The sequence below is a fragment of the Poromitra crassiceps genome (genome assembly GCF_964638095.1).
Source record: "Poromitra crassiceps genome assembly, chromosome: 4".
NCBI lineage: Eukaryota > Metazoa > Chordata > Actinopteri > Beryciformes > Melamphaidae > Poromitra > Poromitra crassiceps.
Window position 1 is genome coordinate 67,150,422 of NC_139626.1, and position 15,560 is coordinate 67,165,981.

General features: G+C 44.8%; 1 protein-coding gene across 1 annotated transcript in view; it reads left to right on the forward strand.

Annotated features, from left to right (window-relative positions):
• Positions 1 to 15,560, forward strand: part of LOC310775919 (NLR family CARD domain-containing protein 3-like) — a gene marked incomplete at both ends in the record, with an annotated part of 38,767 nt that overhangs the window by 11,704 nt on the left and 11,503 nt on the right. The window contains 3 exons of the mRNA XM_083636041.1: positions 473 to 1,774; positions 1,967 to 2,426; positions 2,514 to 2,687. Of these exons, the coding sequence (XP_083492167.1) occupies positions 473 to 1,774; positions 1,967 to 2,426; positions 2,514 to 2,687 (1,936 nt within the window). The remainder of the gene's footprint in view (positions 1 to 472; positions 1,775 to 1,966; positions 2,427 to 2,513; positions 2,688 to 15,560) is intronic.

Consider the following 15,560-nt stretch of genomic DNA (forward strand, 5'->3'; position numbering starts at 1 on the left):
TGGAATAAGCCAAATAATCCATTCCAACAAGAACATTCCAGATCAACAAACTGATAGCCACCTTCATGTTGGAACTTTACGGCGTATAGTGGCTATAGTTTTAAATAAAAAAAGCCATGACCATGTCCAAACTGCTGAAAACATAAACATTCGCCAAACAAGATCTATTCATTACAAGATAGAAAAGTAAATGAGTGAAATCCCTCTGGATAATCTGGTAAAATTATTAAGTTGTTAATGTGAGTGTAATATGCTGAACACAGTGGTGCACACTGGGAAACAAAACAGCACCACACCAGTTGTCTTTCACATTGAGCTGCACACAGTCAGGACCTGTTTGTTCACTCACCAGTGATGAGCTGAAGAGATGTCATGGAGTGGAGATACACATTTACCAGGAGATGTTCACATTTCTCATGTTTACTGAAACATCTGCTCACCGATGTTCTTTGTTTGTTCTTTGTTCTTTCAGAAAGTCAACATCAACATCCACAACAACAACACAAATCCAGTCTGAAGGAGAAGTTTCAGTGTTTGTTTGAGGGGATTGCTAAAGCAGGAAACCCAACACTTCTGGGTCAGATGTACACAGAGCATTACCTCACAGAGGGAGGGAGTGGAGAGGTCAATGATGAACATGAGGTCAGACAGATTGAAGCAGCGTCCAGGAAATCAGCCAGACCAGAAACAACAATCAAATGTGAAGACATCTTTAAACCCTTACCTGGAAGAGACAAACCAACCAGAACATTGATGACAAAGGGAGTGGCTGGCATTGGGAAAACAGTCTTAACACAAAAGTTTACTCTGGACTGGGCTGAAGAGAAAGTCAACCAGGATATAGAGTTCATATTTCCATTCACTTTCCGAGAGCTGAATCTGCTGAAAGGGAAAAAGTACTGCCTGGTGGAACTTCTTCATCACTTATTTCCTGAGACCAAAGAAGCAGGAATCTGTAGGTTTGACAAGTTCCAGGTTGTGTTAATCTTTGACGGTCTGGATGAGTGTCGACTTCCTCTAGACTTCCAGAACAATGAGATTGTGACTGATGTCACAGAGTCGACCTCAGTGGACGTGTTGCTGACAAACCTCATCAAGGGGAAACTGCTTCCCGCTGCTCGCCTCTGGATGACCACACGACCTGCAGCAGCCAATCAGATCCCTCCTGAGTGTGTTGACGTGGTGACCGAGGTAAGAGGCTTCACTGACCAACAGAAAGAGCAGTACTTCAGAAAGAAATTCAGAGATGAGCAGCAGGCCACGAGAATCATCTCCCACATCAAGGCTTCACGAAGCCTCCTCATCATGTGCCACATCCCACTCTTCTGCTGGATCACTGCTAATGTTTTGGACCATGTGTTGAAAACCAAAGAGATAGAAGACCTGCCCAAGACCCTGACTGAGATGTACATCCACTTCCTGGTGATTCAGTCCAAACTGAACATCAAGTATCATGAGAGAGCTGAGACAGATCCACACATGATTCTTTGTCTGGGAAGACTGGCTTTTGAGCAGCTGGAGAAAGGCAACCTGATCTTCTATGAAGCTGACCTGACAGAGTGTGGCATTGATATCAGAGCAGCTTCCGTGTACTCAGGAGTGTTCACACAGATCTTTAAAGAGGAGTGTGGGCTGTACCAGGAAAAGGTATTCTGCTTTGTCCATCTGAGCATTCAGGAGTTTCTGGCTGCTGTTCATGTCATCATCTCATTCATCGACTCTGGTGTCAATCTGCTGTCAGAACCACAATCAACCTCCACAGACAAATCTATCAATCTGATGTCAGAAAACCAGTCAGAAAACCAGTCAACCTCGCACACTGCTGACTATTCTGAATCAATGTCCAGCAAAGGGTTTATGAGTAAATGGACATTCTCTCTTTTGAAGAAAGCAGAACAAAGAAGCAAGAAAAAAACAGAACAGCCAGGAGCCATGTTAGACGAGCACACGTTAGAAAATAAACCAGAAACTATCTTCTACCAGAGTGCTGTGGACAAGGCTTCACAGAGTCCAAATGGACACCTGGACTTGTTCCTCCGCTTCCTCCTGGGTCTTTCACTGGAGACCAATCAGACTCTCCTACGAGGCCTGCTGCCACAGATAGGAAGTAGCTCACAGACCAATCAGGATACAGTCCAGTACATCAAGGAAAAGATCAGGGAGAATCCGTCTTCAGAGAGAATCATCAATCTGTTCCACTGTCTGAATGAGCTGAATGACCGGTCTCTTGTGAAGCAGATCCAAGACCACATGAGTTTTGGAAGTCTCTCCACAGGAAAATTCTCTCCTACCGAGTGGTCGGCTCTGGCCTTCATCTTACTGTCTTCAGAAGAAGACCTGGATGTGTTTGACCTGATGAAATACTCGGCTTCAGAGGAGGTTCTTCTGAGGCTGCTACCAGTGGTCAAAGCCTCCAATAAAGCTCTGTAAGTGCATACAAACTGGATAGATTCAATATATGTTGTGAGGAGGGAAATAAACATTTTCAATGTTGTTTTTTCATCACACTTCAGGCTGAGTGGCTGTCAGCTGTCAGAGAGAAGCTGTGAAGCTCTGGCCTCAGTTCTCAGCTCCCAGTCCTCTAGTCTGAGAGAACTGGACCTGAGTAACAACGACCTGGAAGATTCATCAGTGAAGCTGCTCTCTGTTGGACTGCAGAGTCCACACTGTAGACTGGAGACTCTCAGGTCAGGATCACTGTTACTATTCAACAGCCTGTTTAAATTCTGTTTTACGTGCACATTAATATCAGAGAAAATACCTGAACTCTCATTTCCCTGCTGATGTGATGTGAACAACAACATTTAGCTCTATTCTGTCTTCTCTGAGAGAACGTGTCATTATTTTCTCACCTCACTGCCTCTTGTTGAAATAGAAAAGTTCACCTGCAAAAACAGATATCTTCATTTGTACTTCATCATTTTTTTAATACATTATAAATATTGCGGGCTTCACGCGTTCCTTTCTAGCTGAACTGGCAGTGCTCATTTCTACTGTGCCTCGCTGGCTCCCCCTCGAGGTCTTGCGTGCTTCACGTGCTCTCGTATGCAGGTGGGCCGTGTGGCACCCCTCACCTCATTATAGTAATCAGATATTTATGTATTTATGTGATAATTATATAATTTTTTGTATATTTCTATTATGAATCATGAGGTAATTAAAAAAATGTCAGTGAATCATCTCCACATAGATGTGGAGATGTGTAGTCTGCCTGTAACTGGCCTCTCTATGGTCGACTTTATTTCTGACCATAACTTCTTTTTGAGTCTTGTTTTTATGTTGCCCCTTTAAATAGACGCACTATACGCTCTCGCCTTTTTAATAACCAGTCTGCTGCAAAATGTTCCTCTATTTTTATTGAACGTTGTAATACCTTTAGTCTTCTCCACCACTCTGATATAAATGACCTGGTTAGCTGCTTTAATGATGTTTGCGCACAAACCCTTGATGCCATCGCTCCTCTCACCACCAGGTCAGTGCGTGCTGTAAATCCCTCGCCATGGATGAATGACCGTATAAGGCTTTTAAAAAGAAACTGTAGACAGGTGGAGCGACTTTGGAAGAAAACTAAACTTCTGGTACATTATCTCCAAATGAAAGAACTTTTATTCAATCTCAATCGTACTATCAAGGATGCGAGATCAGAATATTTTTCAATGTTAATTGATGCGAATAAGCATAATTCGAGATTCTTATTTAACACTATTAATCACCTTCTTAATCCAGCCCCCCAGGCTGACACAGCTTGCTCCGAAATAAACTGCAATGATTTTCTATCCTTTTTTGTGGAAAAGATAAATTCCATCCGATTAAATATCACCCCCCCCCCTCCTCATCTGCAGTTCTAAATGGCACTTGTCCTATTCTCCTGACCCAATTCACCCAGATTTCTCTGCAAGACTTATTTGATGTTGTGGCTCGTATGCGTTCATCCTCTTCCCGTTTGGACTGTTTACCTACTAACTTTCTCAAAGAGGTTATTGCCACAATCGCACCATCCTTGCTGAGTATTATAAATACATCACTCTCCTCTGGTTGTGTCCCAGATCACTTTAAGCTTGCTAGTGTCCATCCCCTCCTTAAAAAACCCAACCTAGACCCATCCCAACTACAGAACGATAGACCCATCTCAAAGTTACCATTTCCATCCAAAATTCTGGAAAAGGTGGTTGCTAAACAACTCCTGCAGGTACTAAATGAAAATAACATTTTTGACAAATTTCAGTCTGGCTTCCGCCAACAGCACAGTACAGAAACTGCCTTGCTCAGAGTAACAAACGACATTCTTATGCATGCGGATGCGGGGGATCACTCAATTCTAGTACTGCCAACCGCGCTGGAAAGGGGGAGCTGCCGGGGCTGCAGCCCCCCCTGGTGGCGGCCTCAGCCCCTGCACCTTCCTGACGCAGCCCCCCCCAGCCCCCCCCAGCAGCCCCGCCCCCACCCTCATTTGGCGAAACTTCAGTGACTGTCACAGGCATCTCTCTCTCTCTCTCTCTCTCTCTCTCTCTCTCTCTCTCTCTCTCTCTCTCTCCCCTCATTTCCCCGTGGGTGCTCTGCTCTGGGCTCTAGGCTGTGGCTGGGCGGGTCGAGTCTCTTTACATTGATTTGATAGCAAACTCCTCCACCCGAGGCCCGCTGGCGGCCCCGGGTTACAAAACGAGTTGATCAAAACATAGCCCAATCTGATTGGCTCAGCTGCATGAGTCAGTGCACTCTACCCTGCTGACGTAGTGAGTAAACACACTTATGCATTGAGCGGTATCAGAGAGAGAGTGACAGACTGACACATACAGCATGCTTCGGTCGCTTGTTCCTATTCTGTCGAACTGAAGTGGTGTGTGAAGTGTGTGTGTGTGTGTGTGTGTGTGTGTGTGTGTGTGTGTGTGTAGGTCGCTGTTAAATCTCCTATGGTGCGTTTGCGTCAGCTTTATCGCTTTATCGGGGGATGGGTTGGGCGACGGGCATGCGCAAGCATGGGCACGCACTGGCACAGACATAAATCGGCACCCCTGATTCCATTCAAGTTTTAAGACAATAAATTGTGCATTACAAGTGCCAACTTCACGCAGCATGCTCGCACAAGGCCGCGCCGCGCAGCGCACTTTGCGTGTGCTCGCACCTCGCACGTGCACGCACCTCACACGTGCACGCGCAAAGTGCTCGGCGCGGCGCGCAAGTCCGACTATGCTTCAGACCCCCTCGTGGGAGATAGCTTCCCGCGCGCCTGAGTACTGCTTGATTTAAGTGCAGCCTTTGACACCATCGATCACCCCATCCTGCTGGAGAGGCTAAAGAAATGGGTTGGTATCTCTGGAACTGCATTGGATTGGTTCTCCTCCTACCTCTCTAACAGATCTTTTTCTGTGTGTTTTAATGACTGCATCTCAGCGTATGCTCCTCTGCTGTGCGGGGTCCCTCAGGGATCAATCCTTGGCCCCATCTTATTTGCCTGTTACATGCTCCCCCTTGGCCTGTTAATAAGCAGCTTCCAAAATATGTCCTACCACTGTTATGCAGATGATACGCAGCTTTATTTGTCGGTGAAGCCAAACGACCAGAGCAACCTATTTATCCTCCAGGATTGCTTGGCTGCCATAAAAAATTGGATGTCGCTCAATTTCCTCCAACTAAATGCTGATAAAACTGAGATTTTGATTTTTGCTCCTGATCACTCTGCCACTGATATAAGTCACTGTATAGGCCCTCTTGGAAACAACATAAAAGATTCATCTATAAATGTAGGTGTTATTTTTGACCCTCACCTCAATTTTGACTTTGACTTAAATCAGTTCTCTCTGCAAAAAATATGGAAACACTCATTCACGCCCTAATTTCCTCACGCCTTGATTACTGCAATGCCCTCTTTACATGCCTCAGTGATGCCACCGTGTCCAGGCTTCAACTGGTCCAAAATGCAGCTGCAAGGCTTTTAACCAGGACAAGCCATAGGTCTCACATCTCCCCCATTCTGGCCTCCTTACACTGGCTGCCAGTGAGACAGAGAATTTATTTTAAAATACTTTTAATCACTTTTAAAGCTTTGCGAGGCCTAGCCCCTCGCTACATCTCTGAACTCCTGAAGCCATATAATTCAGTAAGGCCACTCAGGTCATCGGACCAAGGACTGTTAATTGTCCCCCGAACCAGACTCAGAACAAAAGGTGAGCGGGCTTTCTCGTCCATAGCGCCAACACTGTGGAATCGCCTCCCCCTAGGTATGAGATTGGCAGACTCAGTGTCCACTTTTAAATCGCTTCTTAAAACCTATTTATTTAAACAAGCCTTTTATTAATTTTATCCCACTCGCTTCTTTTATTTTTATTTGTGTTGCCTGATTGGTTTTAATTTTTGTTGTTTTATGTGCTGTTGCTTCACATGCTATTGTGTTATGTACCTGTTGCAGTTTGTGCCGGTTGACGTTTTTCTAGCCTGCTTTTTGTGTACTTGTTGGCTAAATTTTGAACGAACCTGCTATAAATCTGTTTTTATTTCCTGTATGTAAAGCACTTTGTGATCCATGGATTTGAAAAGTGCTATATAAATAAAGTATTACTTACTTACTTACTTACTTACATAAATCATCTAAATCATCTTTTATGTGCACTCCAGGGAGTATCAAACAGGTGTTATTTAATTTTAAGAATGACATTTATATGTTTTTTACAAATAAACTCTTCTTGAGTCAAGAACTAAAATGAAAAAACGAACCCGATGCTTGGGTCAACTGTTAATATTGGGGACAATAACAGTTTCTGCATTATCATAATTCATTTCTGAGCAGTGTACCAATGAGAAAATCCAACATGTAACAATTTTATACTGAAAGATGGGATCTCTTTCTCAGAAAACCTGTATAAAATCATCAATCATAAACAATCAAACAATAGTGTTAATATGGATGAAAATGTTATCACGATTCTAATTTGCATATCAGGTGATAGTTTTTATGATAATATACTATGCTAGCCTAAAATCACTCTTTTATTATTATCTATACTATAATTGCGGGAGCGTCTGTCTGTCTCTCTGTCTCTCTCATTCTCTGTCCTTCGCGTATCTCGAGAACCGTTGGTCGGATCGACTTGAAACTCGGGGGGTGCGCTGATGGCGACCCGACGGAGGGCGGTGCTCCGTTTCCGTGCGATTCGGACGCGAAACGCGATATTTGAATATTTGTCTTCAGTTCTGCTCCTTCAGTTCTGCTCCTTCAAGCCCTAAGCTGCAGCCCCAGCTTGACACTAATGAGAGTAAACACAGGGTCGTCACTTTAACGACCCTGTGTTTACATTGCTGTGAGAATCATAATCATAATCATAATCAGAAAGACTTTAATGATCCCTGGGGGGAAATTGGGACAAGTTACAGTAGCTCGCTCACAGAACACACAAAGCATAAAATAAAAATGAACCGTAGTAAATGCAATATTAAGCAAATAAGCAGAAAACACAACATAGCATGGAATAACTAGTAAATGCGATAGAAGCAAAAAGCAAAAAAAATCAGTAGAATGCCCAAGTAGCAAAATACAAATACGTAGAGTAAGTATAGTATACATTCCGTATACATTCTGTGTCAATTATCCTTATTGCACGTGACATATTGCACATATTGCACATATTGCACGTGATTTATATTAAGTCGGCTTGCCCTATACGTTACACGTGGCTCAGCCAGGCACAGTTAACCTATCGGCTGGCTCAGTCTAAGGGAGACTGAGCGTCTCCGAGGTGCTCTTTTAACACATTGAGTGCCAAGGACGTCTGTGGACGTCCTAAAAAAAAGTAACGAGGAGTGCCAAGGACGTCTGTGGACGTCCTAAAATCATAATTCATATTATTCCATAATTCTGCTGTTTAAGGTCGTACCCAGCCAGTGAGCATGAATCCCTTCAAGGGATCACACGGCGCCACCTTAAAAATCACACCGCAGCTGCGCAGCGCAGCCACTTTAAAACCTTGGGGCGCTCAGAGCCTCCTTGTAGAGTAGGAGTGGCAGTAGCAGTAGCAGTAGTAGCAGAGATTTAGTAGCATTTAGTAGCATTTAGTAGCATTTAGTAGAATTTAGTAGCATAGCGATTAGTAGATTAGTTTGTGAGATTGTGTAGTGAGTGGATTTGAGTGCTTGGTGTGAGGTGAGTGGGTGGGTTGTGTCGGGTGTGTGTGAGTGTGTGTGCTAGCGAGTGTGCCTGTGTTAGCTTTAGCATTTAGCATTTAGCGTTAGGTCAGGTAGGTAGGATCTGTGTAAAAAAAAAAAAAAAAAAAAAAAAGTGTCTGTGTGTCTCTGTCTGTCTGTCTGTGTGTCACTGTTTTGTTAGACTAGCGTTAGTCTTCGCGACTTGTGGACTTCGCGGGACATGTGCCACTGCCAGTGGAAGTCCCAGCCACCAAAACAAAAACAACGTATAGAAAATGTGCGCACTGCGCAGCCAAGGGACTCCGAAAAGAGACCAAGTATGTTTGCCCAAGCTGTGACCACGTACCTCTCTGCCTGTACCCGTGCTACTTTGAATATCACTCACAGTGATACTTTCCTCCGACTACTTTCCTGGAAACTACTTTGAAGGTTTTTTTGAAGAAAATAATACACTGCATGAAATGTTGTGTATGGAATATTTGATTGTTACACACCAAATGAAAGCTTAGGAAGTGTACTTTCATCATCAAAAAAAAAAAGTTGATATCATGTTTCTTTATGGAGATATGGCCTGCAACATACACCTTGATGCCATAAAAAGCAGCATCTTGGAGTTGGACTAAGCTGTTTTCAAATATTTGTAAAAAATAAATGAAACATTCTTTTTACATACTTTCTCCCCCAAGGTAAAGTAGACATTCCAACCTTTCATTTAGGTATAGCATTTTATCACACTTGAAGCAGAATTCATTCTGTGACCTTTGTTTACATAAAAGTGTGTTTATCTTGAAAAGTAAAAAAAGACAGCAGAAAACCCTTGAAAGTGCTCTTCCTTCAGAGGCTGTCATTTCATAATGGAACTGTCTAGAAACAAAATTTCTTCTTTGAAAGAAGCAGGAATGTCCAATGTTTCATTAGAGTCCAGCCCTGTCCATATAGCCCTAATAGAAAAAATTCTATAGCTGTTTTCAACTGAATGGAAGTGAATCTGGCACAGGCTCCAGACAATTTTACTGAAGCGCTGTGGCACTCAATGTGTTAAGAGAGGCATTAAATAGACCAATGGCCACAGGCAGGAATGATTTCCTGTGCCTCTCCGTATTGCATCTAGGTGGAATCAGTCTCTCACTGAACGTACTCCTGTGTTTGACTAGCACGTCGTGGAGTGGGTGCGAGTCATTGTTCATGATGGAGCGTAGCCTGGACAATGTTCTCTTCTCTGACACCGCAGTCAGAGAGCCCAGATCCAGCCCCACAATGTCCCTGGCCTTACGGATCAGTTTGTTGAGTCTGTTGGCATCCGCTGCCTTCAGCCTGCTGCCCCAGCACACAATAGCATACAGGAAGGCACTAGCCACTACCGACTCGTAGAACATCCTCAGCATGGTCCGGCAGACGTTGAAGGACCTCAGCCGTCTCAGAAAGTAGAGACGGCTTTGCCCCTTCTTGTAGAGTGCATCAGAGTTCTTAGCCCAGTCTAGTTTATTGTCAATGTACACTCCAAGATACTCCAAGTAATCCTCCACTATGTCAACACTGACCCCGTGGATTGAGACAGGGGTCACCGGAGCCTTGACCCTCCTCAGGTCCACCACTAGCTCCTTTGTCTTTGACACGTTGAGCTGCAGGTGGTTCAGCTCACACCATGTGACAAAGTTGGCCACCACATCCCGATCATCGTCACCATCTTTGATACATCCCACTATCGCAGAGTCATCAGAGAACTTCTGAAGGTGGCAAGACTCAGTCTGGTAGGTGAAGTCCGTAGTGTAGATGGTGAAGAAGAAGGGAGAGAAGACCGTCCCCTGTGGTGCTCCCGTATTGCTGACCACTCTGTCTGACACACAGTTCTGTAGGCGCACATACTGTGGTCTGCCAGACAGGTAGTCCACAATCCAGGCCACCAGGGGGGCATCCACTTGCATCGCTGTCAGCTTCTCACCCAGTAGAGCCGGCCTGATGGTGTTGAAAGCACTGGAGAAGTCAAAGAACATGACTCTCACAGTGCTGGCCGGGTTGTCAAGGTGGGCGTAGGCGCGGTTGGTAAGGTAGATGACCGCATCCTCCACTCCCAGTCGGGGCTGGTAGGCGAACTGGAGGGGGTCAAGGGATGGTTTGACCATAGGCCTGAGCTGCTGCAGGACGAGTTTCTCCAGGGTCTTCATGATGTGGGACGTCAAAGCTACCGGCCTGTAGTCGTTGGAGCCACTGGGTCTAGGCTTTTTCGGTACAGGAACGATACAGGACATTTTCCACATCACGGGGACCTTTTGGAGACTCAGGCTCTTGTTGAAGATCAGCTGTAGTACATCACACAGCTGGGGGGCACAGGCTTTGAGCACCATGGGATTGACGCCATCCGGGCCGGCTGCTTTCCTTGTGTGTAGTCTCAACAGCTGATTCTTCACCTGGTCAGCTGTGATGGTCAGCGTGGGTGGGGGGGGAGTGGCATCATCAGCTCTGAGGCCCTTCGGGGGGGGGGGGGGTGGTGAGGCCTCGTCACTGGGAGACGGGGTATGGCCTGGAGGATGAGGGGGGGGGGGGGGGAGGTGGGCCATCAGCCGGGGCCAGAGGGAGTGAGAGGGGGGGGGAGAGCCGTGTGGCGGGGGCTGCTGTTTGTATACTGCAGTCAGGGCCAGCCGTATCAAACCTATTGAAAAACAAATTCAATTTGTTGGCCCGATCAACCCCCCCCTCCACCCCCCCACCCCCCGCTTGGTTAAAGCCAGTAATGGCTTTCACACCTCTCCACACCTCCCTCATGCTGTTTTGCTGGAGCTTTGCCTCAAGCTTAGACCTGTAGCATTCTTTAGCAACTTTAATGCTCGCTTTCAGTTCCCCCTGGATGGCTCGGATCCTATCTCTGTCCCCCGACCTAAACGCTCTTTTCTTGGCGTTCAGAATGGCCTTGATGTCTTTAGTAACCCAAGGTTTATTATTTGGGAAACATTTTATTTCCTTTGTGGGTATGTTGCAATCCACACAAAAGTTAATGTAGTCCGTAATGCACTCAGTGATCCCGGCCGTCAATATCTTCACCATGTGGGTCACAGAGTGTCTGCCAGTCTGTTATCTCAAAACAGGCTCTAAGAGCCTCAGTACCTTCCTCAGACCTTCCTCAGACCACTGTCCTAGAGGTCACAGGCAGTGTTTTCACCCTCGGCGTATATCTGGATCTGAGGAAGACTAGATTGTGGTCGGAGCGGCCAAGCGGGGGGAGGGGTGACGAGGAGTAAGCATCCCTCACGTTTGCATACATCAAGTCTATTGTTCTGTCGCCCCTAGTGCTACAGCTCACGTACTGACTGAAGTTAGGCAGTGTCTTTGTCATAGTCACGTGATTAAAATCCCCTGATATCAGTATCAATGCACTCGGATGCCTAGTCTGTAGACCAGCAATGGCGTTGTGGATAGTGTCACACGCTGCTGTCGGATTAGCGGAGGGGGGGATATAAATTGCCACAACAATCACATGAGAATACTCCCTTGGCAGATAATATGGCCGTATTCCAACAGCTAAAAGCTCAGTGTCCGGTGAGCACAAGCGTTCTTTAATGCTGATATGAGCCGGGTTGCACCATCTGTTGTTTACGAGAATGGCAAGCCCACCTCCTTTCCTCTTACCACACAGGGTGCTGTCCCGATCTGCTCGTATCGTTTGGAATCCGTCAATTGATGCATTAGAGTCCGGGATATCTTTGTTTAGCCAGGATTCCGTGAAGCACATTAAGCTGCACTCCCGAAATTCTCTCTGTGTCCTCGCCAGTCCTGTTAGTTCCTCCATCTTATTCGCTAACGATCTTACGTTGCCCATAATCAGAGAGGGGAGACTTGGCTTGAATCTCTTCCCTCCTTGCTTCATTTTTTCTCTGCCTCGCTCTTCTGCCTCTTCCCCTCCTTCCACGCCGTGCATTTCTTGTTAATTCCTCCGGGATCAGCGGCACCGATACCACCTCGCCGGCCGGCGAGCGTAGCACCATCAGCTGTTCCCTGCTGTAAACAATAGCCCCATGTGTAGGCTCCAGCTGATGTCCCCATGCGAAACATTCCGCGAGGAGTAAACAGGTCAAAAATACGCTAAAAATTCCCTTGAACCACATGGTTGCTGACGGATACACTATTTACACAATAGATTCAAGATTTTCAAGATTTCAAGATTTTTTTTTTTTTATTGTCACTCCATGGTACAAGTATCACGTGTGAAATTCTTGTGCTGCGAACTCCGTTTACAACATAGTACAAATATAACAGGGCATTGAGTGCAATAAACAACAACAAGAGACACAACAATCAATAAGGCAGTATAGTGATAAGACAAGTCAGAGACAGTGGCATATTCACTGCACATAGTAGTCCAGGCAAAGTAACTCATTTTGGAACCAAAAAACAAACTAATTGTAAAAGAATTTTTTGCAGCTTAGATCATTTCTATGAGGTGTCCAGAACAACATACTAAAAGTCCTAAGAAATCCTAGTTGAGGAAATATGTTTAATTCTCATCAATCCAAGATGTGTGCCAGTAAGGCCAGACAACAATACACCCCAATGGGGCTATTTTTTTCCTTTACTCCTATCAAAATAAAACTTTATACAATGAAAGTATCCATGAAAAGTAAAATTTTTTGTATTACAAGTTTCTTTGAAAATGAATTTGAATATGCAAATGAGCTATACACTAATCGAATATAGCTACCCAAAATATACCCGCATAGGAGTAAAGGAAAAAATGAAGCCTATCACAATCAAACCTCACACAGTGAAAGTATACATGAAAGGGAACTTTTTTGTTTTACAAGTTTCTTGGAAAAATCTATTTTAAATATGCAAATGAGCTCAACACTAGGCCTAATTGACTTGTCCAATAAGCCATAAAGTCACAAGTAAAACAGGGGCCAAATAACTAACACATTCATGTCTATTCAGTAAGTTAACCTATGCATAAACAAGATAAATTTGAAGTCACTTGCCACACTTACCTGGGTCACTTGCCACAAAAAGACTTATATTGACCTTAAGAATTGATTGCAATAGGCAATAAGAAATAGGCATCAATAAGCAATGCTAAGCAGCAATAGGCAATAAGGCAGAATAGCGATAAGACAAGTCAGTGGCTTATTCATTGCACATAGGTGCACATGTCATGTGCATACGTTAGACGTGTTCAGACATTTTAAATTCGACGTATTTGACATGCAGGTGCAAATAGCATGTACCTTATTAAACATACAATTAACATTAGGCATTGTGCAAACGTTAGACGTGGTCAGACATTTTAAATTCGACGTATTTGACATACAGGTGCAAATAGCATGTACCTTATTAAACATACAATTAAACATTAGGCATAATGGTAGCAGCTGCAGTACGGTACGGTACGACTACTACACTATTTGTGTATGTTAAGGAGTCTCGTGGCCTGCGGGAAGAAACTGTTCCTCAAGCGATTTGTGCGTGCTTTTGGAACCCTGTATCTCCTCCCTGAGGGTAGCAGGGAGAACAGGCTGTTGTGGGGATGGTTTGTGTCTTTGATGATCTTCAGGGACCTCCTGAGGCACCGCTGGTTATACAGTTCATGCAGTTCTGGCAGCTCATCTCCTGTTACGTGTAGGGGTTGGTATCGAGTTTCGATACTTACTTGGCACCGAAATGAAAACATCGATACTAAGGGGTATCGAAGCCTCCCTTGTCAATCGATACCAATTTTCGATACCAAAACAAAACAGCGTCATTGAGCCTATAAGCATGCGACATGCTTGCACACCACGCTCTAATACGGCTGGTGATTGGCTGTCATGTAGAGGCATGCAGGAAAAGTTACGCCCACTTTAGCCGGTGTGTGTTTGTTTTGAGGCAGGCAGCGTGCGCTGCGGAGACAGAATACAAGAAGTGGAACTAGCGTTAGCCACTCAAGCTAGTCCTATCCTGGAGTACCATATGGCGAAGATGATGAAAAGCAGGGAAAGAAACAGAAACAACAAGGACTGGTTTCCACAGACAAGAGAAATAATCGAGAGGTGGGTCAGCTTACCGCAAGTTGTTGTTGTTAGCGGTTATCAGATCCCTCAGTCTGACAGTCTGGCTGTGAGTTGTAGCATTAGATCGTTTAATTAATTGGCGCCCTAACGTTATGCGCAAGCGGGCATTGTGTATTTTTAGCAACTCGTTAACAAACGCTGATGTCATGATAGTTTGTTGAATGTAAATGCGATTCACTTTGTGCCATTAAGGCTATAGGCTATTGATAGGCTAGTCAATGCTCAACTATTGTCTTCCATGCATGAAGTGAAGCTGTCTCGTCAGTTTTGACAAGAATGACGTTCTGTTGCAGCAGTGAGCGTTAACCACTGATGTGCAACGCTAGCGTTAGATCTTCAATTAATTAGCGTTAACGTTATATGCAAGCGGGCAGTTATCGCCTATTGTGTATTTTTAGCAACTCGTTAACAAACGCTGATGTCATGATAGTTTGTTGAATATAAATGGGATTCACTTTGTGCCATTAGGCTATATTGATAGGCTAGTCAATGCTCAACTATTGTCTTCCATGCATGAAGTGGAGCTGTCTCATCAGTCATCAGTTTGGACAAGAATAGCGTTCTGTTGCATCAGTGAGCATTAAACACTGATTTGCAACTCTCCGTTTTGCACTGAAAACTATTGCACTGATTTATTTGTTTTATATTTCTTTCCTTTGTAGTACTCCAATATTTTTTTGTAGGGACAGCAATAAGTTTAGACAACTTAAAGTTATGTTAAATACAGTAGGTTTTATTTCTTTCTGCTGTAAAACTTGATTGGTATCATAATTGTCAATGTGTAATGCAGTTTTATTTTTGTTAAAATTGATTTTTCTAAAAATTGGTATCGAAAAAAGTATCGTTCAGGAACCGGTATCGAAATCAAAGTATCGAAACGGTATCGATATCGAAAAATTTTGAACGATACCCATCCCTAGTTACGTGCTGGGCCGCGCGCCTCACCCTCCGTAGCGCCCTGCGGTCCATGGCGGTACAGTTCCCGTACCAGGCGGTGAAGCAGCCAGTCAGCAGGCTTTCAATGGTGCCTCTGTAGAAGTCCCTGAGGATTTCTTTCCTTAGCCCAAATTTCTTCAGTCGCCTGAGTCCGTGTATTCGCTGTTGGGCCTTTTTGACAACAGTGGCGGTGTGGCCGGCCCAGGTCAGGTCCTGGTGGATGTTGACTCCCAGGTACTTGAAGCTGTCCACCCTTTCCACCACTGTGCCGTTGATGGTGATTGGGGGGTGTGCGCCCCCCCCTCTCCTGTAGTCCACAATGATCTCCTTGGTCTTGGAGACGTTCAGAGAGAGGTGGTTGTCCTGGCACCATTGTTCCAGGACCCTCACCTCCTCTTTGTAGGCCGTCTCGTCGCCCCCCGAGATCAGCCCCACGACTGCTGTGTCGTCTGC